General features: G+C 38.1%; 2 protein-coding genes across 5 annotated transcripts in view; both read right to left on the bottom strand.

Annotated features, from left to right (window-relative positions):
* Nucleotides 1–5,037, bottom strand: part of LOC109031137 (lysine-specific demethylase 4C) — a 30,543-nt gene extending 25,506 nt beyond the window's left edge. For 2 of the 3 annotated variants that reach the window (XM_019042480.2, XM_019042481.2), the window contains exons 1-5: nucleotides 4,754–5,036; nucleotides 4,047–4,176; nucleotides 3,086–3,172; nucleotides 1,365–1,583; nucleotides 171–355 (exon numbers count right to left, since the gene is read on the bottom strand). In XM_019042480.2, the coding sequence (XP_018898025.2) occupies nucleotides 171–355; nucleotides 1,365–1,583; nucleotides 3,086–3,172; nucleotides 4,047–4,166 (611 nt within the window). In that variant the 5' untranslated portion in view covers nucleotides 4,167–4,176; nucleotides 4,754–5,036. Of the gene's footprint in view, nucleotides 1–170; nucleotides 356–1,364; nucleotides 1,584–3,085; nucleotides 3,173–4,046; nucleotides 4,177–4,753 lie in introns of all 3 variants that reach the window. The other variant, XM_072298085.1, reaches the window with a different exon arrangement.
* Nucleotides 5,038–7,372: 2,335 nt separating this feature from the next.
* Mvd (mevalonate diphosphate decarboxylase) lies at nucleotides 7,373–22,610 on the bottom strand. Of its 2 annotated transcripts, XM_019042527.2 has the most exons (10): nucleotides 22,392–22,610; nucleotides 12,746–12,816; nucleotides 12,406–12,473; nucleotides 11,957–12,003; nucleotides 11,350–11,478; nucleotides 10,435–10,631; nucleotides 9,889–10,011; nucleotides 9,574–9,744; nucleotides 9,169–9,327; nucleotides 7,373–8,124 (listed from the first exon to the last, which is right to left on the bottom strand). In XM_019042527.2, exons 1-10 carry the CDS (start codon nucleotides 22,444–22,446, stop codon nucleotides 7,981–7,983), a joined length of 1,164 nt encoding a protein of 387 aa, XP_018898072.2. In that variant the 5' UTR covers nucleotides 22,447–22,610; the 3' UTR covers nucleotides 7,373–7,980. The 2 variants fall into 2 exon arrangements, with proteins under 2 accessions (XP_018898072.2, XP_018898073.2); XM_019042528.2 differs by lacking the exons at nucleotides 12,746–12,816; nucleotides 22,392–22,610 and having other exon boundaries at nucleotides 12,410–12,471.
* Nucleotides 22,611–23,457: the final 847 nt, after the last annotated feature.

The following is a 23,457-nucleotide window of genomic DNA, read 5'->3' as shown; positions in this document are numbered from 1 at the left end:
GAATTGAGGCAGATCCAGAAGCTACACACATTGATGGGCTTTGTTTAGAGGGAATGGGTAGGAATATTTAAACTATGATTACAATCAGGCGATGAATAGTTGTAAATGGATGTCAACTTATCGGGGTGTGAGGTGAGTTTGAAGAATCATGAAATGAAAAATTAACATACCATGTTTTGGGAGCTCCAAAATGCAAGTAATTGATACTATATAGGTCCATATCTTCCGTATGCCATGCAAACGATGTCTTCCACATACCGAAATAAAGATATGCTGTGTTCACACCATCAATGCTAATTCCATAGTCTTCGTTCACTAAGTCCAAAATTGTGCCCAACCTGTTGATGTTCCAAACCTACAGGGTAAAAAAAAAGTCCATTAATGACAATTCAATCAATTAATAAGTGCAATTTTGGCAAAAGTTGCATGCAAAATATTAGAGTCTGAAGCTTAACGACACTGAAAAGCTACAAAACTGCGTACCTCATTTACGGTGTTTAATAATCTCCACTTCCATTTTATTTTTTAAAGGAGAACAAATCAACATTATTCTTTAAAGTTTTTTCAGAATTTGCCTGGCCTAGAGACAAAAAATCATGAAAGTTTTTAAGAATGGATGTTCGGTAGTTCTCCATTAAAAAAATCAAGTATGAAAGGAAGTCTGCAACATCGCAAACCGAGATACGTGGTTTGGTAGTTTCACCATCGTTATTCATTTCACGATGTGCATTTTTTAAAATAAATTTTTAAGCTTCTTGTGTTTTGATGTTATTTAGTTCCTGATTTTGTGACCAACTAATGAGTCAGTTCTGTGTGAATGTTTTATATCCTACATACATCTGTATCGCATTCTGATTGAAAAGCTTAGAGAATTAAGAACAATGGATATGAATCTCAAACACAGTAACCTACATAACCTCCAATTGACCAACAAAAATAAACCGCCAACGCGACACTGCCAAGTATTCTTCCACTACGCTTTCCGCCGCCATATTGATCATGACGTGTACATGCGGAACCTACGAGCGCGCAGTTCAAACGCCGTTTTAGGCCACTCAATTTTTGGCACTTTCGAATAAACTTTTCTCCCGTTTGTAGTCATCAAAAAAATTTAGGAAAACAATCGTAAGCTTCGGTCACTTACTACTTTCGAATGATATGATAAAAAAGAAATGACTTAACTGACTCATTCAGCCTGAATATACAATGAAAATAATTCGGAGAAAATTGGTTGCAATTATTCTGCTTAAAACTGCGCATGAAAACGTGAAAACAATGCCAATTCTTGTGCCAGATGAGAAAATACCTACAGCTGGTTAGTTCAGATTTTATTGGGACTCAAGTAAAACAAACAAATTACTTACATCAACGTCTGGGTCAGTGATGGACCCGGATACATCTGCCCCATAAATTGGCGGGACATAGGTTAGATTCTTCCAGTACTTTCGCTCTAGATCCTCGTAGTCAAAGTGTTTTGGGGTGCAAAACCTGTCACTGTTGGCTAGATCTTTGTACTCCTGTAGGGTCATTGACTTTTTCTGAATGTTAATTTGTTGATAAAATCCTTGCTTCCCGGTCACCACCTAAAATCATTGAGCAGACAGCATTTAATTTTCCTTAGGGGACTTGAGAAAATATTTAATGATAACTAAGGAACACCTACAGAGTTAAGTCAAGTTTTTGAAAAGATGGAAACGCAGTCTCATTGAGTGAGATGAGTGGAGGGAGCGTTTTGAAAAAAATGAGGCACCAGACAATATCTGACTAGAAAAAAATTTGCATCTTATTTCTTCAAAATCTTACGTAAAAAATAATTCACACAAACGGAAAATCAGATGTCAACTTCGGAGCCAGATATTAAAAAGAATGTTTAACATAGCTCAAATGCAAGTTAGAATATACGAATTCATTGGTTTATCTGCCATTAAACCAATATTATTAAATAGACAGTTATGTCTCGTTCAAGAGTTGATTTCTAGACTCCCAGTTAAGTGATTTCTTTTCCTCGAGAAATTCTGTAGAGAAAATAAGTCGGAAAGTGTTCTAGTTCATTTGTATCTCATCTAGTGGCCCATTAAACAGTGATTATTCCACTTCCCTACCTTACTTAAAGTTCACTTATCTTGAGCTTTCAAGTTACTTTAAACTCTGAACTCTTGAAATTTAACTGGGGAAAAGGAGTTCAACCAATAAAAACTTAAAATTGAGTTGTAATTACCGGAGCCTAAGAATTCGGTTTCTCAGATTTTCACTAGGAACAAGGATAACTAAGACAGCGCTCAGCAGAAAGGTCTACGAAAGTGTTTTCAAAATTGTGCAACTTCTACTCTTTTTTGTGAAGGAAACTGAAATGCATGCACATTAATGAAACTTACTGGCTTTGAGACACTTAGAACATACAATTTTTAGGTGGAAAAATAAAGACTGTACAAACTTTAAGGAGTTATGCAGAGGAAGTAAAAGTTGTACAATTTTAAAAACATCTATCCTTTTACTGTCAAACTGAATAAATAAATATTTATATATTCTTTGATGACCAGTTTGTAATTAAAGCGGTACTTCGGCCCTTAGGAGAACGATACAACTGTCTATCAATCAATTGATAATTCCTGAATGTTAGGAAATTTCTCGAGAATTTCTGAGCATTGCATCCCTCCTGCAGGGAGTTCAGGTATGAGTACACTTAGGTTGAGTTGAAAACATTTCGAAATAACTTCATCAGTACATCCTGATCGGATGTCATTAATCGTAATGCAAAACTATTTGCGATATTCACTTGGTGCTAAATTTTGGCGTTATTTCAAAGTAGTTCTTACTAAAATTTTGTGTACAAAGATCTGATACATCACGGCGTGATTGTGATGCTCAGAAATTTTTGAGAAATGTCTTAAAACCCAGAAACTATCAATTGATGGATTGTCTGTGGTATTATTTACCGAAGTGCTAAAGAGCCATATTTATGTCACCAGCAAGGTGTGTTCAACTTCAGCTTGTAAACAGGGCTCAAAAACTTTAGTCCTGAGTTGCAGGTTGAGCTTTAAGTGACAGTAGAGCTTGTGATTTCAACAAAATTCAAAGCACAAACCTGACAAATAGGAGATGGAATTGTGACATTCAGTTGATCAATCTCATATCCAGACTTACGAGGAACCCATTCAGGAGGAGGAATGACCTACAAAAACAGAAAAAAATAAATTAGACATTTAGCTCCATGAAAATAAAGCTTTCAGAGTTGAAATGAATGACACCAGAGTGATATTAAACCTTCCGTTGCTGAGCGATTTTTTCGTGATCCTTTCATGATGCCGCAGTTGTGCATGATGTTTCAACATCGGAAGGATTTTTTTTTTGTTCTACCATGGCCCCAGGAATGCAGTCAATTTTTTTTTTTTGGTAAAATCTGAGCAGCAGAATGCCTGGCATTGGGAGAAACATATGATATGTCTAATTTAGATAAAGCTTAAGATATCGTTCGAAACGGAATGAGTTATGCTCATCCCAGCTTGGGCCAGTTCCTTGATAAACATTATTTTCGCTTCCAAATTTACTTCCAAAGAAGAATGGACCACAAGACAAGGTTTGAAGTAGAAGAAAACATCACGTGTTTCCTCCTCAAAATTTTACACAGATCAATTTACACAATGGGAAGTTTAGAAATCAACTCCTGAGCGAGATACTAATGAGTATTTTAAACATAGATCAAATGGAAGTTCGAATATACTAATGACGTCATTTGTACTTCTGTTATTTAACCTATGTTAATAAAAAACACTTAAGTCATGTTCAGGAGTTGATTTTCAGACTTCTTGTCATGTGATTCGTTTTCCTTGTGGAATTTTGAAGAGAGCACATGTAGCATTGTCCTTTAATTCACTCCTTGTCTAGAGGCCCAGTACAAATAGAGGACTAAAGACATTGCATGCCTCATCCGCTTGTTCACCAAAGTAATTATAGGTATCCTTGAAAAATAAGTATGTATGAAACAGAAGGAGAATTGATAAATCTGGCCAGAAATACATTTTGGAATGGGAGTCTTGGAAACTTACCTTTGCCAGTCCTGCTTTATGGGCCCCTTGAGATTCCATATATTGAATATACTTAGAGAAGTCCTTAAACTCCTCCCAAGATGGTCGAAATACCTTTATTCGTGGTACACCCGTGTCCATCTTACTAAATCTGCAACAGATGCATCCGGGTTAATAATATGCATGAAGTAATTTGCTATTGGTAAAATGTAAGAGGCTAGTTGATTCACTTTCTTACAACTGAAAATTTTTTGTTAAAAACCATCGATGGCTTCCAGGACATCGCCAAGCATTACAATCGGCAATGCCTGAAAGTGAGGGCAAGCGTGCAGTTCATTAAATAGTGATGAAGATACATACATTCTATTATTTCTTAACAGTTGTGACTTCAAGACTACTGAATTAAAACTTTTAGCTTACGTTTACTGTCAATTGGCTCAGTTTAATGCGGAAGAGGCTAGGACAGGAAAAATTGGACTCCTTGCATCCGATAATCAAAGGTGACCAATTGATCAAAAGTGCTCGAGATAAAACTTGATACAAAACAGCGAAAGAAATGAAAAGTAGTGAAATATTGATCTACGATTCTTGAAGTCATATCAAAACAAACGGGGTGCTGCATCGATAAGTAGGTATGTAAAGATTAGAAACTTAGTGACTTTTGAGCCAGCAGCTTTAGAAAGCAGCAGATATAACAGAAAATCTGTGGAAAGGGTGAAGATACTTACAATATAGCTGTCCTCAGGGAAGAAAAAGTATAGAATTATTTCAAAAAGATAACCTCAAGGAAACTATAACTCTCTCTCATTTTTAATGAAAAACCGGGCATTAAAACATGTAACATATAAAACATAGCGTTAAAAGTAATACGGTGCTCAATCGAATGTGACTGACTGCCAATAAAACACGAAATTTGCATAAAAACAACGTTCGCGGATTTTGTAAACAATTACAACGAAAACAGAACGGTCGCCATTTGTGAAAGTTCGTTTCACACGACAGCACCACCGACCACGGAGGATTTAGATGGATTTAGAGGGTCGCTAAATCTCGTCCAACCACTCTGCATCCAAGCTTGTATTAGCCAATGAGAGGGAGCGTTATCGGATAGACATTGAATAAGACAGAAGGAACACCGGCAACAGTGAAACTTTAGTGGAGTGCAAGTTGCAATTTGTAAAAGTAGTACTTACTTATATTTATTTCTGGTTCAGGTGGTTTTTTTATTATATTATCTGTTATTTTATTATTTTACTTGAGCTTAGATTTAGGATACCAGGAGTTTCAAGTCAAATTATTAAACTGCGAAAATCCGAGATAGCGGACGTGACTTTAAATGTTATCTCTGCTCCCATTCGATCGGTCTTGGTAAAACTCGTAGGTAGGGGTAATTTTCAGTAATTTTAGACGTGAAACTCGATATTTTGGTCAAATTTTCAAATTTCGAAAATCTAAGATGACGGACGCGGATGTGTTCGAAAATTCTATCTCTTCTCATGTTCGATGGATTTTCGTGCGACTTGATATCGGGGGGGTCTTTCAACACCATAAACGAGATACGTGGTTTGAGCTAGTTTGAGAGCTCTGTGTTGAAGTGTTGCGTATGTTGTCTATTCACTGATTGAAGGGGCTCCTCTAGTGAAATTTATTTCAATTTTCATAAAATAGCCCCTCCCAGCAGGGCCGGATTAAGGGGGTGGCCACATGGGCCGCAACCCATGGCGGCAAATCTACAGAGCGGCAAATTTTGCAATTTTTTTAAATGTAGGTATAAAAAAAAATCGGATTTAGAAAAAAAATTACAAACGAGAAAAGGCTACAAAATCTCTCATTTCCTGACAGTATAGTAATTTCTAATTTTGTCGCCTTTCAGTGATACAAGAAACAGCACCTTTAATTAGTCGAGTTAAGAGAGGAACCAAACACACAATTTGGCCTGGAACGGCGCGACTTACGGAGAAATGACGACGAGGACTTGAGATGAAAAGGAGAAGCCCTCGGCGCGGAGGTCGGCATATAACACATATTAGCGCCTACAAGACTGCGCGAATACTTCACGCATTGCATCAAACACAGTGCGGTCACCGCGGCCAGCGTGAAACGGATAGCGCCTACAAGAATGCATGAATACTTCACGCATTGCGCCAAACACAGTGCAGTCAGCGTGAAATGCATAGCGCCTACAAGACTACGTGAATACTTCACGCATTGCGACAAACACGGTGCGGTCGGCGCGGCGGCGGAAAGTTAAAATCATTGAACCAAATTTTTTGTTTGTTCTTTCATAATTTTTTCGTTCCTTTTTTATGAATGGAGTGCCTCATCCAAACTTGACTTTCGCGCAAAGTTCCGTGACCTTCTACTAGTAGTGTTGACAGGGCTTTCCCAAAAAATGTGTTCAACATGAGTAAACGCGTCTTATGCACCCCTCCCCCGCTGGCACGTTCACTTGATGGTTTTTATTGATGATTCAAAACGAATGAGAAGGGGGCGGCAAAATACAGGCGGCCATGGGCGGCAAGTAGGAAAATCCGGCCCTGCCTCCCAGATTGAATTTTAAGCAGTTTCAGCATACAATTTGCTCATTGTTAGAAATTTGAAAATCATCGAATATTACTTCTTGTAGAGGAATTTTATTTTGGTTTATGGCCTATTTATTTCTGCATGCGGTAATGAGTAACCTTTGGTTTGGGAAACTTGGTTAAAAAGTTCTGAAATTCTGTCTTGACACCATTTCAGTAAAAATTTAGGGGCACCTTCTTTTCTCTCCCTCTTTCCCCCTTTCCTCCCTTTTTTTGGCCCAAGGGGGGGGGGGGGCATGCCACCATGCCCCCCTCCCTTTCTTGGATCCGCCACTGCTTGATAACTAAAAATTAATTTTTGGACACTTTCATTGAAGCACACTTTTTCATTCTGGCAGGACAACTATTTCAATCGGTCCTGAAAGACTTGAATGCTGCCAGTTTTTTCTTTTTTTTCTTAAAAAAAAGAGGAAGCAAATCTAGTGTACTCCTGGTTTGAAATTATGATCCTTTCACAGCTGTGAAGTACCTATCTGATATCGAAGAAAGGACATACAATGCACTAAATGCTGATTTGGATTTCCCCAGATTACCTATTTTACGTTTTTCAACCACTTCATTGATCTAAGCTTTTGCAAGTTTTGAAGGTCATGTATAAATGAAGGCCCACATTTTTCTAAGCCGCACTCTTTACTATCATGACACTAACTTGCTTTGAACATCCTCACAACAAATAGAGTATGTAAGTAGAGGAATATAAAAAAAAATTTGGTAGCATTGTTTCTTGACATTAATGAGAAGAAATAAGAAGGAAAAGAAAAAAAGTTGCAAAAAATATTCAGGCACTATATTTCAGTCTTTTGACAAAACTTTTCCTAGAGAATAAGGGATATCTTTTGACTTATCCTAAATATAAAACCAAATTAAAACTTAATATTGAATAAAATTTAAATAATCAGCAAAAACAAAAGTTAGAAAAATATTTCTGTACAGAGTTGCATAATACAAATACTATGAATGGCAAAAAATATGATGTTAGTAAATATTGAGTATTTAAGAAGTAAGTACCACAGGATGCAGATTGGCTATCCTTCATGAAAGAGTTGAATTTACATTTGCATATTGCAGATATTGGACAGTTTTATAAGCTTTGTTGCTTAAAGTTTCAGCGAATTATCAATTTTTTTTAATTTCTTATTTTTATTTGTTTTTAAAAGTCAAATATAACACTTGTATTTTGTCCTCTTCAAAAATGAAAGATATGAGTTGCATAATGTCTGGGACATGCATGGAATATGCAGTTTTGTTCCACATGGTAGGCAGTGATCAAACAAAAAAAATAGATAAGGAGTTAAAAAATAGAGAATGGAACTCCATTATTGCTATTATTGAACAGCTTGAAAACAGTCGTCATCTAGAGAGCAAGCGGTGTGTCATGGTCCATTTTTTACCGGAACACCAGAGAGAGTTAGCAAATGATCTTCGCTCGAATCCAATCTCTTTGGGCCATCGCCTATTTTGGTATGAATGATATACTTCAAAAGGCCGGGTGATTGTTGCGGATAAGTACGAAGACCCTGTAATAAAATTTTAAATTATGTAGAATTCAAAAAAACAAATTGGACTTTGATCTATTTCCAACAAAGAGGCCATGAAACTGGGAGTACTTGCCACTAAGCTGCGCATATTAAAAAATTATCATTATTATATCATTAAAAATTCTGATTCAGTCATAAACAAACCCTGTACATATGAGGACTTATCTGTAACAATAGCGGATGTGAAAAATTACTTTTTCGAAACACGCTTAAAAAACTGTTTTGTTCACACAAAAATTTAATATGTTTGGCTCTGGCATAATGTACAGATCTCGAAGATCACATCTCAAGTATTTTCTCAAAATTGTCTCGATGCCGAAACAGTTTTTTCAATGTGTTTCAAAAAGGTAATTTTTCACATCCGCTATTGTTACAGATAAGTCCTCATATACATGGTCAAAAACAAACCCCATATTCATTTATCGTATCAATAACTTCATTTATCAAGTAAAAATTTCAAACTTCATTCAAGCTGTTTATTTGATTTCAAATTAATAAGTACGCAAAATTGATTTTCAGGTAAACAAATTGGAGCGCACTTAAACGGTAAATGGGCTAAAGTTATGGTTCAGATCCTCCCTGAAAGATAAATCCTAAATACTTTTAAGTAAAGATAATAGGGTAATGGTGGAAATGCTGCTCAACATGTATGGTTTTGGTATGGTAAAGCTGAGAACTACAATAAAAAAAGCAGCTGGAAAATACTTTAGACATTAGTAACTGTCCATGGAAAAAAGAGACCTTTGTCCACTAACATTGAAAATTGAGTTATTGATACCAGAGTGAAAAGAGGTAATCTACATATACAAACACTTTGGGATAAAAATGTCACACCCAACTAAAGTTATGGCGTTTTGAAGTTTGCAGTTAAAAAAGGGGCTTTCATGCAACATGATATGCAAATTCCTCCAAATGATTGATTGCGTAAAATTCATGGAGCAGAATTGTGAGAGCTTTTTTCAGATGCGAGAGACTAGTTAAATTCAAAAGGAAAAAGTCTTGTTAACTAATTGGAAGACGAACCTCATTAACAGTTCCAAACTGTACAGATTCTCCCTTGAAATATGACTCTAATGTTTCTTCAGGGGGAAAAATGTATTGAAGAGTTGCAGCAAAATCAGGCACACTTTCTTCCTCAAGATAGATACATGCATTTGGACCTGCATCAAATGTGTAGGCAACCTGAAAAAGAAAAATTTATGCAAGGCTTTAATACAAAGTCGTTTTTGTTATTCAATGAAAATGTGAAATCAATGTTTTCCTGGCCAGTTTGAAAAATGAAAAAACTTCTATAAAAAAAGGGGAAAAAAGTGATAATAATTAATTATTTGATTATGACTATCAATAGGTAAAAATAGATGAATAAAATGAGATAAACAATTCTTTAACTCATGAGGCAGATGCAATGAGGAAGGCTTCATATATTACCTTCGGTTTTGGAAACAGTTCATTGTATGTATGAACAAAGGATGTTATTTCATGAGAGATGTCATTCATGTAAATGTTGGGCGGGTAAGTGTCCAGGCATACAGCATGGAACTGATTGCTATCTTTCATTGTTATCTCAGCAAATTTGTCAAAATTCCTCTCCTTGACAGCCTGCAAAACCGGAGAAAAAATTAGTAGAAGTGAACACAATGGCAGGATTTTTGTCTGACTAAAAGTCAGCCTAATAGTTCGTAGTATTTGTACTTCTAATTTCTTGTTGCTGACACAAAAAAGAAAAAGGACTTTGCTTTTTACCTGAATTATATCTTCAATCCTTTTAGGCACACTTTCCTTAATCCTATATTGTACTAATTCACTAGTTAGAGCTGTCCGCTGCATTCCAGGTGTGCTACCGATTTTCTTTTGCTTATCATTTACCTGAAACAAGTAAGTATAAATACAAACAAACAATAACTTCAGATCTTGACAACACTTACTCTCTTTGCTTCACTATCTTTTGTTGAAAAATATTTTATGTTTGTTACATTACAATGAGCCTGCGTACAGATTATTGGAAGTTCAGAATACGACAAAAATTCACTTTTTGATTTGATATTGTACGATTTTAAGTGTTATTTTCAATAGAAATGTTATTATCAAATTAAATCCTAGATTTACATTAATCAGAAGTGATTACATGATACTTTTATTATCAAGGATTATCCTCTCCTACTAAGAGCAACACCTTTGCAAAAAGAGGGATTTTTACGATGGCTCTCTGACTTTTGTGATGCAGTGTTCATTTTTTCTAAATTGCAAAAAATTTAAGTAGCATACTACAAGGGTATAATTTTTACTCACAACTAAAATGAAAACGTGAAGGGGCCAATGAGAAGGAGGGGCGATTTGTGTTGCTATGGAATCAGAACCATCCGCTAAGTCACCTTTGTGCCACCGTACAAAGCCACCGTAAATGCTACGACAGGCACTTCCAGAGCCTAGTCTAGCTACCCTCGTAATATCTTGCTTGACTCCAAACAACTCTTTTAAGGCAAAAACTGGAAACGGATGAAAACAATTATTGATGAGGCTTAGGACAAAATTTTTGAGGAGAGGGTGAAGAGTTACTGACAAAAGGTGCGCACTGCGCATCCAAAAAGCTGAGAAAATCACAAAAATGATTTTCCTCTATATTAAAATTCAATGAAGGAATGGAGCAGTTAATGAGTAAAATTGTTTAAAATTTTCTGAGGCATATTCACTTTTTAGAGAGAGGCAAGTTAAAAAAACTCTTGGATGTTTGATGGGACACTAAATTTACCACTAGATATATGATTAAACGTGGATTATGTTGAATTAATTCGCTATGAAATTGAAAGAAAAATTGACTAAAGAAATATTGAAGGCTGAATGTGTTTTACACGATTTATTAATGTAGTTGGTGATTATTCTTGCAAAGTTTGGAAAATAATGTTGATCAAAGTTAAAATAAAACCAAAGAGGAATGGAACTCCAGCTTTTTATCTATATTATGTCTTAGTTCAAGGCTTATTAATATTAACTGCGGGTAAGACTTGTCCGCATCCGTAGGGCAATAGAGCAGAGCTGGAAGATAGGAACTTGCGCCTTGCTAGTTGTTGCTAACTAGACTTGGCACTACTGGACAAAACAGCCTCAAAAAATGACCCTGACAGTGCTCCAGCGCATTGAGACTCTGATGCATGTACTATTGTACTCCATTATGATAATACTCAGGGTATAAAATGAAAGTCATACCAAGGCAAGCATATCCTGCAGCAGAGGAGGCCAAACCAGCTGCAGTTGGGAAATTGTTCTCCGAACAGATGTGAACTTTGGTATTGACAATGTCTTCACTTGTGCCACTTTCTCTTGATAATCTCCTTACTGAAATGAGAGAGTGACTAGGTTAAGTATATGCAAAATGTATGTGCTGATATTGGATGGTGTTAGGTTTTATCAACTGATAAAAAATTTAGAAGTAGATGTACTTCTATTTGAGCCAAAATTTTTTTGGGCTGTCAATTAATAATAATTGCAGGATTTTTTTTAGGAGCCTTGGTTCATTCCTCAAGAAAAAAAAATAGGTACTGCTTTTACTCGTGTTATTTTATTTTATTTAAATTTAGTTAGGATGTAAGTAGAAGCTCTCTTAATGCTGATAGAAAAATACATAAAAAAGTAAAATACCTCATAAACTTTTGGTATTTAAAACTGATTCTCCAATTTGGCTCTTCATTTTCTTTTTAAAAAAAAATAAAAAGACACATTTATTGTATTATTCAGCATGTGGTGAGAATACAGAGTTTAATCACACAGATCCAAGGGTAAACTTGTGTGTTGGGAAATACTAACACAGACTCACTTTCTTTCATGCAGGATAGCAGCCGTGGGTTGGAAAAACTTACTTCCCTGTTGGAAAAACAAAAACAAAAAAACGAATAAAAACTTCGCTGTGAAACCAGGGTTTGTTTACAGTACGAAATGGGGGAAAAAACGAAGTATGAAAAATGAGCATGTTACTTGACACCAGGATAAGCAGAAAAATGTGAAGGTTCAAAAATATGTGGGCATCACTACTTCTTTCTTGGATTTAAGAAAAATGTTTTTTTTTCTCATGATGACACTGCTGAATTCTTCAAATTCATAAGAAAAAAGAGAGTTGTTTGAAATGTTAAATCATGCTTTTAATGAAAACGTATTGAAGAATACAATTTTTCTCCGTGTTTATTTAATAAACAAAAACAAATACAAATGTATTTCAAAGCCCAACGATGTATTATTGAATTAATATTTAAAAAAATGTGAACATACTTGCCATTTAGCCAAATTTTGTCCTCTGTAAAGTCTTTACACCTCATGACAGTGGTTTTGGCATGCATCTGAAAAACACCCAAACAAATGAAAAATTTTCATCCCATGATGAAACGAAAAATATATAGACTTAAAATAACGAAACTGAAACTTTAAGGCGCTTTTGGTCACCGCCTTTACTAAAAATCTTCGAGAGTTTTCAGTGTTGGGTAGGCTGCGAGGATTTAGATACACATTGAAGAACACAAAAGAAGTTGGAACTACAAGTTGACAGAGGAAAGATCTTTTGAAAATGCGAACTTTAATAACCATTGTGGATTGAAAGATGATGAGAGCTTACCTGGTCTGTGCTTAGAGTTCCACTGACAGAGTCATTGAGTGGCAAAATTAGTTTCTCATCTCGTTTACCCCCTGAAACAAAAATGATGAACTCTCATTAGTAAAAAGGGGTCAAATTTAATGGGTGAATAAGAAGAATTGCATGTCTCTGTTTCACAATATGTGCGAGAAAAATTGGAGATCCCTTGTCCAAAGGGCAATGACACATGTAGGTGGTGGTGGTGGTGGTTACACATGATGGTTACATGGTACTTAATGTTTTAAATTATCTTTGTAAAAGAATACGAAATTTATTTTTCAAGTATAAAGTTAGTTCGTGACATGTGGTTCGTAATTTCAGTGTGTGTAGAGAATTTTCTCAAACCTTTCAAAAGAATGTGGGAATTACGAATCCTTTTGAAGTTTAAGTGAAAGATTAAAACACTTATTCTTAGAAGTTACAAACTAAGTGCTCCTTCATTCCAGTGATTATGCAATTTCAGCTGCTTAAGAGTTAAAACTGTTGTATCACGCTATTGAAATTCTCCGCGTAGCATTCAGCCGAGAAAGGAAGACATACATGAGATACCTATGCGCAGGGCCGGATTTAGGAGGTGGCCACATGGGCCCCGGCCCATGGCGGCAAATTTAGGGGGCGGCAAATTTTGCAATTTTTTCTAAATGTAGGTATAAAAAAATCGGATTCAGAAAAAAAAAATACAAACGAGAAAAGGCGACAAAATCTCTCATTTCCTGAGAGTATGGTAATTTCTAATTTTTCCGTCTTTTGGTGATACAAGAGGCAGCACCTTTAATTATTCGAGTTGAGAGAGAAACCAAACACCCAATTTGGCCTGGAACGGCGCGGCGCAGAGAGCAATGATGACGAGGACTTGAGATGAAATGGAGAAGCCCTCGGGGCAGCGGTCAGCGCGTAACACATATTAGCGCCTACAAGACTGCATGAATACTTCACGCATTGCGGCAAACACAGTGCGGTCAGCAGCGGCCGTCGGAAAACGCATAGCGCCTACGAGACTGCATGAATACTTCACGCATTGCGCCAAATACAGTGCGGTCAGCGGGGCGCGGCGCGGCGGCCGCTGCGGAAGCTAAAATTATTAAACCACATGTATAATTGTTCTTTCATAATTTTCTCGCTTAATACTAAGAAATGGAAGACCTTGTCCACACAGTGATAGGTTTACGGAACTTAACTTTCGCGCAAAGTTCCGTGAGCTTTTGCTAGTGGTGTTGACAGGGCTTTTGCAAAATATGTGTCCAACACGAGTTCACCCCTCCCCCTCCGGCACGTTCACTTGATGGTTTTTATTAAAGTTTCAGAACGAATGAGATGGGGGCGGCAAAATACAGGCGGCCCATGGGCGGCAAGTAGGTAAATCCGGCCCTGCCTATGCGAAGAGAGGGCAGGAGCCAACCCGTAATAATCAGAGAAAGAAATGCACATTTGCTAATATTTAATTAAATTATATGGAGATTATTCCATATCGTGTATTATCAGTGGCCAAATTGCAACCTCATAACCATTTTTAGGATTTGTGCTCTGAGCGAACCACCGAAATATCCGCCAGTGCATCAGAAAGACAGAACGGTTGATACAAAATGAAAGAATTCAGAATCAAGAGAATTCGATGAGATGTTTGTTTGTTTTTCTTCTTCTTTCAAAATCAAACTCAGCATGCGTTAGTTACTTTAGGTACGTATCCAGGCGTGGAAAGTTAGGGCAGATTGTCGATGACTGAAAAGTAGAAAAACGGGTACTTCCAAATTGCAACGATTCGACAGAATTTCCGATTGTGTTTCACAATTTCAAGAGAATAAATTCATTGAATTTTCCAGTGGTGGCACCCAATGAACGATTGTAGACCCATTGAGAGTATCAAAAGCTTAATCTGGAAAAAAGCGCGGGTATTCGCATGCTCTTTAAAAGGTCTGGCCTGACTGCATCGAACATAGCGTCGGTGTAAGTCGGCAATCACGCATAACTCGGTTTGCGACGTCGTAGGCTTCCTGTCATAGGTACTTCATTTTTTAAATGGAGAACTATTCAACGGCAATTCTTTAAAACTGCCGTGATTTTTCTTCTCTGTGCGAAGATAATTCAGCAAAAACTTCAAGGAGTGATGTCAATCTGTTCTTCTTTAAAAAAAATAACTTAGAGGCGGAGATATTCACACCGCAAACGAGATGTGATTGCGGACTTACGCCTGTAATATGCCAGATAGTCATAAAGACATAATTAGAAATAGTTTTTGGGCAAAATTTGTTGTTCGAAACGTCAAACCCATTCTAGGAAACAAATAAAGAGCTCATCAATTTTCCCCTGACATTTTCATCATTTTCCCAGACATTTCCAGGTCCAGGTTTTCCCTGACCTTTTTCGGGTTGTCACCGACTGTGGCAACCCTGCTTAGAAGTATCTTTGGGCTAACCTAACAAGAGATTTAGGTTATCAAAAAGCAAAATTTAAGTCGAGGGATCCATTCCAAATTAAAGTTGATGAATATGACCACAAATGTGGTCGATACCGCGCAGTCCTCTTTCCCGAGCAGGTCCACTTTCTCAGAATAGACTAGGCTGCAAATGGCTGTACAATTCGTGCAAGTATTCAACGTCCTTTACATTCTCGCGTTTCTTGTGATGATGATCGTGGGTGCCATTGTTTTCCTCTGGATTCTGCATTCTTTCGCCATGATACGCCGGGAAGTCGTGGAAGATCGATCACGGCGATGTGTCAACATCGAAGACAGGATTAGGAGGTTATAAACGAGGGAGGAGTGAAATTGAAAATGATGTGTTCAACATGGAAGGAGGAGGCATCGAGCACTTCGAGAAAACTCGGAGTCAGAGGTCTCGGTTGAGAATACCCATAGCGGACGACCAACTTATGATAACATCTTTTAACAGTGATTTTGAATACATTTTGTATTGTTACGGCACTTGCCGTAAATAATTTAAGGCGCTTCTGTACGGTGTGATGTTGACTTTAAATTGTAAATATACTCTTTCATTTGTGAACCTCCGCTAGCGCTATCGCTGGAGATTTTAGAATGCTATAAGTCCCTCCCCACCCGTTTAGAAATGCCAGTGATCGTAATTGTGAGGCGTCTCGTCCAAAGTCAACTGAATAAATATTCTGTAGATTGTTGTTAACATACCAATAAGAAGAAGAAAAAAAAATATTCCTGTACTTCGTTCCGAAAAAAGCGCGCGCAAAGCCGATGAGCTGGAGGAAAAAGTGGCACATGACTCAACTGTCATCCTCTCTATTCTAATAAAATCAGTTTAAAGACGCTGGATGGGCTGGGGTGAGGAAGGGGAGTTCAAAGTCCGTAAGTGGGATACTTCCGTAAGTGGAGTCCCGTCCGTAAGTGGCGATTGATGGTTTCTTTTTTTTAAATTCATAAAATACTGTGGTTTTTTTCGTTTGAGATTTAGCTGGCCGCGAAGCGCCTCGCCCGGGGATTGGGCCGCGTGGTGGTCAGGGGGCAAAGTCCCCTAGTGTTTCCAAATTTCCGAAAACATACCAAGTATTTTTATTTTAAGGGGTAGTCTTCCCTCCTCAAAAGTTTTCTTGGACTGAAATTTCAGTAAGTTTTAATGAAATGTCATGCAAAAAATTTCAGAGAAATCCGTAGACGCACGCATTGAACTCTTTCCATAGAAAAGACCGATTCCAAGCTCCGAACACTTATTAAAATGTAGAAAAGTGTAAAAACTCAGTTGCTCTTGTCTAAAATTTTGAGACGTTTCCATTGCGATACGAGGTTTCTCAGTTTAGCCATCGATAGACCGTGAGTAAAAAAATGTGTCGCAATATTGGAACAAATCAAAATCTCTAATTTTGGCTTACATTTTAAAAGAAAGTGAACGAAACTGAGCATCTCCATGAAATTATTTTCTGGGAATATTTTTCAATGAATGAAAAAAATAAAACATCAGCAGCAATTTCTAATGTCGCAATCGAAGACACGCATGTTTCGACTTCAGCAATCCAAAAGCAACTCTTTCGGAACTTTCGGTTGCGCAGTGCATGTGCAGTCAAGAAAAAAATACTTTTCCTTTCAGCGTAGCGAGGTATGGTTATGTTCCTGGATAGCCTGGACTTGTCGAAATATTGAAAAATTTAAACATTCGGTGGTAGAAACCCCAAATAAGTTTAATCCTTAGTTGCCCAAGCCGGGTTAAAGTGACTCTAAATAATTACTAAAACTTGTAGACCTGAGGTCACTAAGATCGCTAAGTATCGTAAAATAATTACTAAAACTTGTAGACCTTTTAAGAGAGGTATCTGTGCAGCTTATCGCACTGTTTCCAACAACATATTAGATGTTCTTTCCGGCATTCCCCCGTCCGATCTCTATATTGAGTCTAGATGTAGGCAGTATGATGGTGAGCCAAAATCTCTCATTAAATCTGACATTGTTGAGAAATGGGTCACAAGACTGGAAGGCCAGACGGATTCCGATGTCTGGTTCAAATCAGTCATACCCGACCTCCGCAGTTTTATCCATCGACCCTTTGGTGATACAAATTTCTTCCTAACTCAATTCTTTAGTGGTCACGGGAATTTCCGGGACTATCTTCACAGGTTTAAATTGACCCCTGATGACCTATGCCCTATGCCTAATTGTAATAGTAGAGATTCTCCCGAGCACACCTTCTACCACTGCTCTTTTTTCCTCTCGGAACGCAGTTTGCTGAACGCTTCTCTAGGGGCTGTTTTTACTCTCGCCTCAACTCAAGATCTTCTTCTTTCATCGCAAGACAACTGGAATCACATCTCTTCTTATATCGAGAAAGTCCTAAGATTGAAATCAAAGCAGCAGCCGTCCCTCCACCCAGACCAACCACCCCCACCCCCACCCCCCCACGCCGATGGTATACCTACTGGTAGTTCCGGTGAGACCTTTTCCCAACAGACCACCTGATTTCTTATAGCCACAACTTTTAATCTCTATTGTACTTCTTTTCTTATGTATAATGGCTTGCTAAAAACACGTTCTCCGCGGATTGTATGGGGCCCGGCCGGTGCATACGAGCGTTTGATGATATCTAGGTCTACAAATACATCCTAAAAAAAGAATCAGACAGAAAATCGAAAAAAGGGGACAAAAATCGAGTGTCAACACAACCAAAGATAGGCATAATGTATTTGGGCCTCGTCTTTCTCTCCCGAATCAGAGAGACTCCTCTTCAGCAGCACAGAGCGGAGCACTTCGAGTTCACGCCTCGCGCCTTCAATTTTGCAGATGCAACACGGACATCCATTAAGCACGAATAGTTGTATCTCTGCGCCGTCACCACCGCGCGTCATTTCTTTTCCACTATTATTTTCCATATTGCGTTGGTTCCGTTTGTTTATTTGTAATGGTACTTCAAGGGCTACGGGAGCATCACGGCCGAGGATAGGAAATATGTATTCGAGCTTCATTTTTAAAATTATCTCACGGATCTAAGCGACACCTCATTGGCAACATTGTACGTTCACGTCTCGCGCCTTCAATTTTACATTTGCAACACAGGCATCCATCGAGCACAATAGTTGAACCTCTGCGCCGGCATCAACGCGCACTGAGATGGCTGATATTTTTAAAATTTGAGAAAAGTTAAGGTTAAGTTTGCTCTGAGTCCAGATTGACAGTCATTTAGAAAGGAAAGAAAAGAAAATTAAAAAGTCTTAAGCGCTCGAAAGGATGCACATGTAAAAATTGGTATATTGGCAAGAGTTATGCCGTGTCAGGCAATTTCTTTATTTGTTGATGACTGCCCTTAGAAATCCTAAGCTGGGTATAATCGACTCTATTATATTGACCCGACTATCTCTTCTGGGGGAGTTACAAATGGCAAATGGGGAGGGGGGGGGAGAGAAAGCGCCAGTATGTTACCAAAAAAGTGATATATTCAAAAAAGTATTTCTTACCTTCAAAAACACAAAAATATTATAGGTAATACTTCGAAGACCATCAAAATCAATGTGTTTAAAAACGGGTCAATTTGACACGACTCTAGACTGTACATATAATAAAAGTCTTGGGCATCTAAGGATTGGGCATTTTTAGGGCGCGAAAGAAGATCAGCTGCCTTCAATTAAGCATTGAAAAGAAATATGAAATTAGGATGGAGAATTTTCTGCTGGACTCTTAAAGTGAGTAATAAATGTATTCCGTGTAGACTTTAAGATATACCTACACATGATTAAATTAACACGAGTAATAAAAAATGAGGCAGCGTCAACAGGGTCGGACTGGCTCGCATCTGAGGGCGTAGACCCTTGGCTGGTTAAAGGGCCGTAATGTGATATTTTCTGGTATAGGGCATTCCCTACGTGGAGAGGGGTTCAGAAAATTTTGGCAAATCAGCACAAGTTTACGGTATTTTCAGGTTCAAAGTTTATTGATCGCACGGAGTAAAAATTGCAAAATTGAACGTGAAGCACAGCAATGAGAGCTCACGCTTCGCGTCATCGCGCCTTCAATTTTTCAGATGCAGCACGGACGTCCATCAAGTACGAATAGTTGTATCTCTGCGCCGTCGTAAACACGCATCCTTTCCCTCCCTCTTTTTCCATATTGTGTTTGTTTCCGTTTGTCTTATCCGTAATGGTGCTTCAAGCACTACGTGAGTAATACAGCCGAAGGTGGGAGAGATGTCTTCAGGCCTTTTTTAAACTTTTCTCCCGAATCAGAGCGACACTTCATTGACAGCATAAAGCAGAGCATTGAGAGCTCACGATTCGCGTCATCGCGCCTTCAATTTTTCAGATGCAGCACGGACGTCCATCAAGTACGAATAGTTGTATCTCTGCGCCGTCGTTAACGCGCATCATTTCCCTCGCTTTATTTCCATATTGTGTTTGTTTGCGTTTGTCATATTTGTAATGTTGCTTCAAACTAGAGCAGAGCATTGCGAGTTCACGACTCACGGCATCGCGTCTTACATTTTTCATATACAATGTGGACATCCATCTTGCGCGAATAGTTATATCGCGTTTACATTTTGGATGTCTCTTATTTTTGAATTTCGAGATAAATTAAGGTTAAGTTTGCCCGAGCTATGCTATGGTATGTCCAAATCAATAGTCATTTGAAGAGGAGGAAATATGTTTAAAGGTCTCTTCAGAGGTCTATAAAGGATGCGTATGTCTAAAAATCGAACCGACCATCGCTTTTAAGGGAGTTACACATAGCGAATGAAGGAGGGGGATGATAAAGCGCGTGTATGTCAAGAAGAAGGTGAATTTCACGGAAAATTATTTACGCTTCACAAAGTTGTTCTTGGACCTCTGTTCACCACTATCATGCGTTAAAGCACCTTTCTTTACTCCTAACTCTCTCTTCTTCCGTTCATTTAAGAAATTTTTCTCACAATTCTCAGGACGTAATTTTTTTTTCCTTCTTATTTTGCTATCTGTAAGAGAGGCACGTTTTCGGCGCGCATAGAGGGCGTATGGCAGATTGGCCTTGTGGCCAGTCGGAGCCTGAGCGACACGGATGTAAGAAGAAAAGCTGAAGAATAGAAAACGTGGTGTAAAATTTATCTACGTTGATGATTACAAGGTGGGTAGTTTGTAGATGCAGGAAAGGACTCGAGAGGGCAGTTGGAAATGCACCAATTATTGCGAGACTTTAAACCCACCCAACTCCAGAATCCGGGTAACTAACACATTTTAATCAGATAATTGAGTAGTCTCATGACATAAAATTTTGAGCAAAAATGTTTACTGGTAATCCCTTATGAAATAGAAAAGTAGCAGAAAGAAACGCCACCATCTAGGTACGTATTACTGTACTTAGTACTTCATCAACAAGTTCCTCACGTAATGATATCTCTTGAATATTTAGCCTCAGGCAGTTAATGAGACTACCATTGGGAATGATCAATAAAAGTTAGGTCATTTTGATCATCTCAGAGAAATATCAGTTTGCTTGAAAGAAGTGAGTCGACTGTTCAGCAGAGATTCCTTCCTTGAGCTCGGAATGTAGGGTTGACAAAAATCCTGCCGAATTGCCATCGCCAACCGTCTGGTGCGCAATCGGGAGCATCGATGTTCCTTTCTGCAGACTCACTGCACTCCCCACGCGCCGCAGGATTTTTGTCAACCCTCGCCTTTCGGGCCGCAGGATTTTTGTCAACCCTCGCCTTTCGGGCCAAGCAGGAATCTTTTAAACTCAAACCAACTTAAACGCCCTTTTTTTAAAAGGAAAATCTGCATGATTTCTATTCTATTATCTATATGATTAGGAATTGTAAGTAATAAAGACCATAAGGAATACAAAAAATACAAATAAGGGGCCGTCCATAAATTACGTAAGGCTCTTAGGGGGAGGGGGGGGGTCTATAACAGCCTTTCGGTGCCTTACGAGAGGGGAGGCCTCGGCCGAGCCTTACGTCAACTTTTTAGCCTATATTTCAAGAAAATGCAAAAATCCATTTTTCTTCAGGTTGATAATAAAATTCAAGATGAAATAGAGGAAATCAGGAAACCACCGATTGCTGACCGATCGAACCATGCCCTATATCATTTCTTTTGATTCCCACTTCTCCACTCATTCTCACGATGATGAGTGGTGACTTCATCCTTACGTCAACTTTGTCCTTTTAACTATTTACTCCCAAGGCCAAAAAATCTTCAATTTTTCTCCGTATTTTTGTTTAATAAACTAATTATATCATGAATCTTTCCTATGAACTTACTCCAGAAATTTAGTTTCACTTATAAAAATTGTGGCTTAAAAATTTCATTGTTTTCTAACGGGAAACGTAATGCTTCGATCTACGATAGGTAACTGAGAAAAAAAAAGGGGGGGGGGGTTTATTCGAGCCTTACGTAATTTTTAGAGGGGGGGGGGGGGTTAAGGGATGCCTTACGGTGCTGCACAAGGAGAAGTATGGGGGGCCTAAAAATGGGGAAAAGGTCTTACGTAATTTATTCTAAAGGATGTTAACTGAACACTATGTTACATTAATTTCTGTCTGGAGTCTGCTTTCTCCTCCAAGAAAAAACAAGTTTATTGTACGGCCCCTGTATACCCTTATACACCTTGGATCCAGAATTTTCTCTGAAGCAAGAGGAGCCCTTTTTAATTACGTTTCAATCAAAATGCAACCCTCACTTTTATTTTTTGGAAAAAATAACCCTTCGATGCCCTACGCGGCACCTAAAAATAAGATCTGGGCAGTAAAAATAATCTCCAAAGCGGGCGCGAACCCGCGATATCTCATCAAAGGATCAGGTGTTAAACCGCTACGGTACGCGGGTCGGTCGGAAAATCTGAGCGTATTTGCCAGTACATAAGGCAGATAAAGTTCTTTCTTTCTCCACTAGAGCTGAGAGTAGAGACGCATCGGTGACACGCTCTTGCTTACTGATGATCTGCGGCAGGATTTTTGTCAACCCAATCCTTCCGAGCCAAGAAGGAATCTCTGCTAAACTCAAACGCCGAAAGAAGTAGGTATAGCAATTACATGAACGTGTCAAAACATAGGATACGTACTTTCCACTTATTTAAAGAAGAACAGATGCGGCAAGCGTGATCATCAACTCTCCCTCTAGATAAACAGCAAAAATGTGACGGCAAGTTCTTTTCAAAATATTTTACTTTTGCATCAGTGAGGATTAATAATGGGAGAGAAAGTTCACTTACAGTATTTTATGACAGCTATGTTCACGGGTGCGATGCAGGTCACCATTGAATCCATGTTGAAATTCGGAAGAAAGGTACGATGTCTCTTCAGCAGCACACAAAATTATGCTGAGGAAACTTTAACGTTTGAGGAAAATACCGGTGGAGATGAAAAAAATGTGCAACTTTAGAGCAGTCCGCGAAGAAGTGATAACACAAAATGTAAACAAACCGAACTGCTAACTGGACGTGGCGAACATCAAGTGTGTCGGCATTCTAGTGAAAAAAAGTCATCGTGGCTTCTAAGTAATTGTCCTGATTCAGGTAATGGTGAGCTTATGAAGATGGCTTATGGCGAATTTTAATAGATTTTAATGTATTTGTGTCTCTTTGATTCCAATCAACGTCAAATAACCACAAAACTCCAGAGTTTTTCTTTTGTAAACTGTACCGATGGCTGGGTTGTGGAGTGGTACCATTGCATGACATCGGCCAATGAGATAGAAGGAATGGTACACCACAAAAAAGCGCGAAATTTGAAAAGACGTTCCTTTCGGAAGTCCTCCGTCCAATAGTTTTCCACTGAAATGGATATTTTCAGGCCAAACGGCACTTTCTAAAATAATCTAAAATGTCCAGTTCGCCACATTTCCATTCAGTCCTCACTTAGTTAGTCACATTCTTACCAAGATAATGTTTGAGGTATGCTCATTAATTGCGCGCCGATGTGATTAGGTACGATGTTTTTAATGTCCATATACATGCAATGCCAATGCAATCTCAATATACACCAATTTTATTTAAGATGCGAATCGGTTAATTTTTTGATAAAGTCAGGCAAAAGGGTTATTATGGCAGGAGGAAAGAAAATGAGACCACCACATCACAGCTCAGGTGGGTTTTTGCTCAAGAGACGCTTATTAATAATTTGGAAGATGAATGGAGACCGATTAGCATTGAAAACTGAAATCAATATGTTTACACCCCAAATAGGTTTTTTGACTGTGCCGAACAATTTAGGATTATTTTGTTTTGTTTGATTTCGTCTTATTTATTCATTTTTGCCGGTCCTATCGGTCCTCACATT

Source organism: Bemisia tabaci, chromosome 3, assembly GCF_918797505.1.
Source record: "Bemisia tabaci chromosome 3, PGI_BMITA_v3".
Taxonomy (NCBI): domain Eukaryota; kingdom Metazoa; phylum Arthropoda; class Insecta; order Hemiptera; family Aleyrodidae; genus Bemisia; species Bemisia tabaci.
This window is presented reverse-complemented; position numbering and strand designations above follow the sequence as displayed.

Bases quoted from the DNA above. Each gene is read 5' to 3' on its own strand.
- Mvd (XM_019042527.2), bottom strand. From the start codon at position 22,446: ATGGATTCAATGGTGACCTGCATCGCACCCGTGAACATAGCTGTCATA. The intron at 11,479-11,956 runs GTGAGTCTGTGT...CTCTCATTTCAG, and splicing joins GCTATCCTGCATGAAAGAAA to TAAGGAGATTATCAAGAGAA. The intron at 10,012-10,434 runs GTGAGTAAAAAT...TACTTGTTTCAG, and splicing joins TTCACGTTTTCATTTTAGTT to GTAAATGATAAGCAAAAGAA.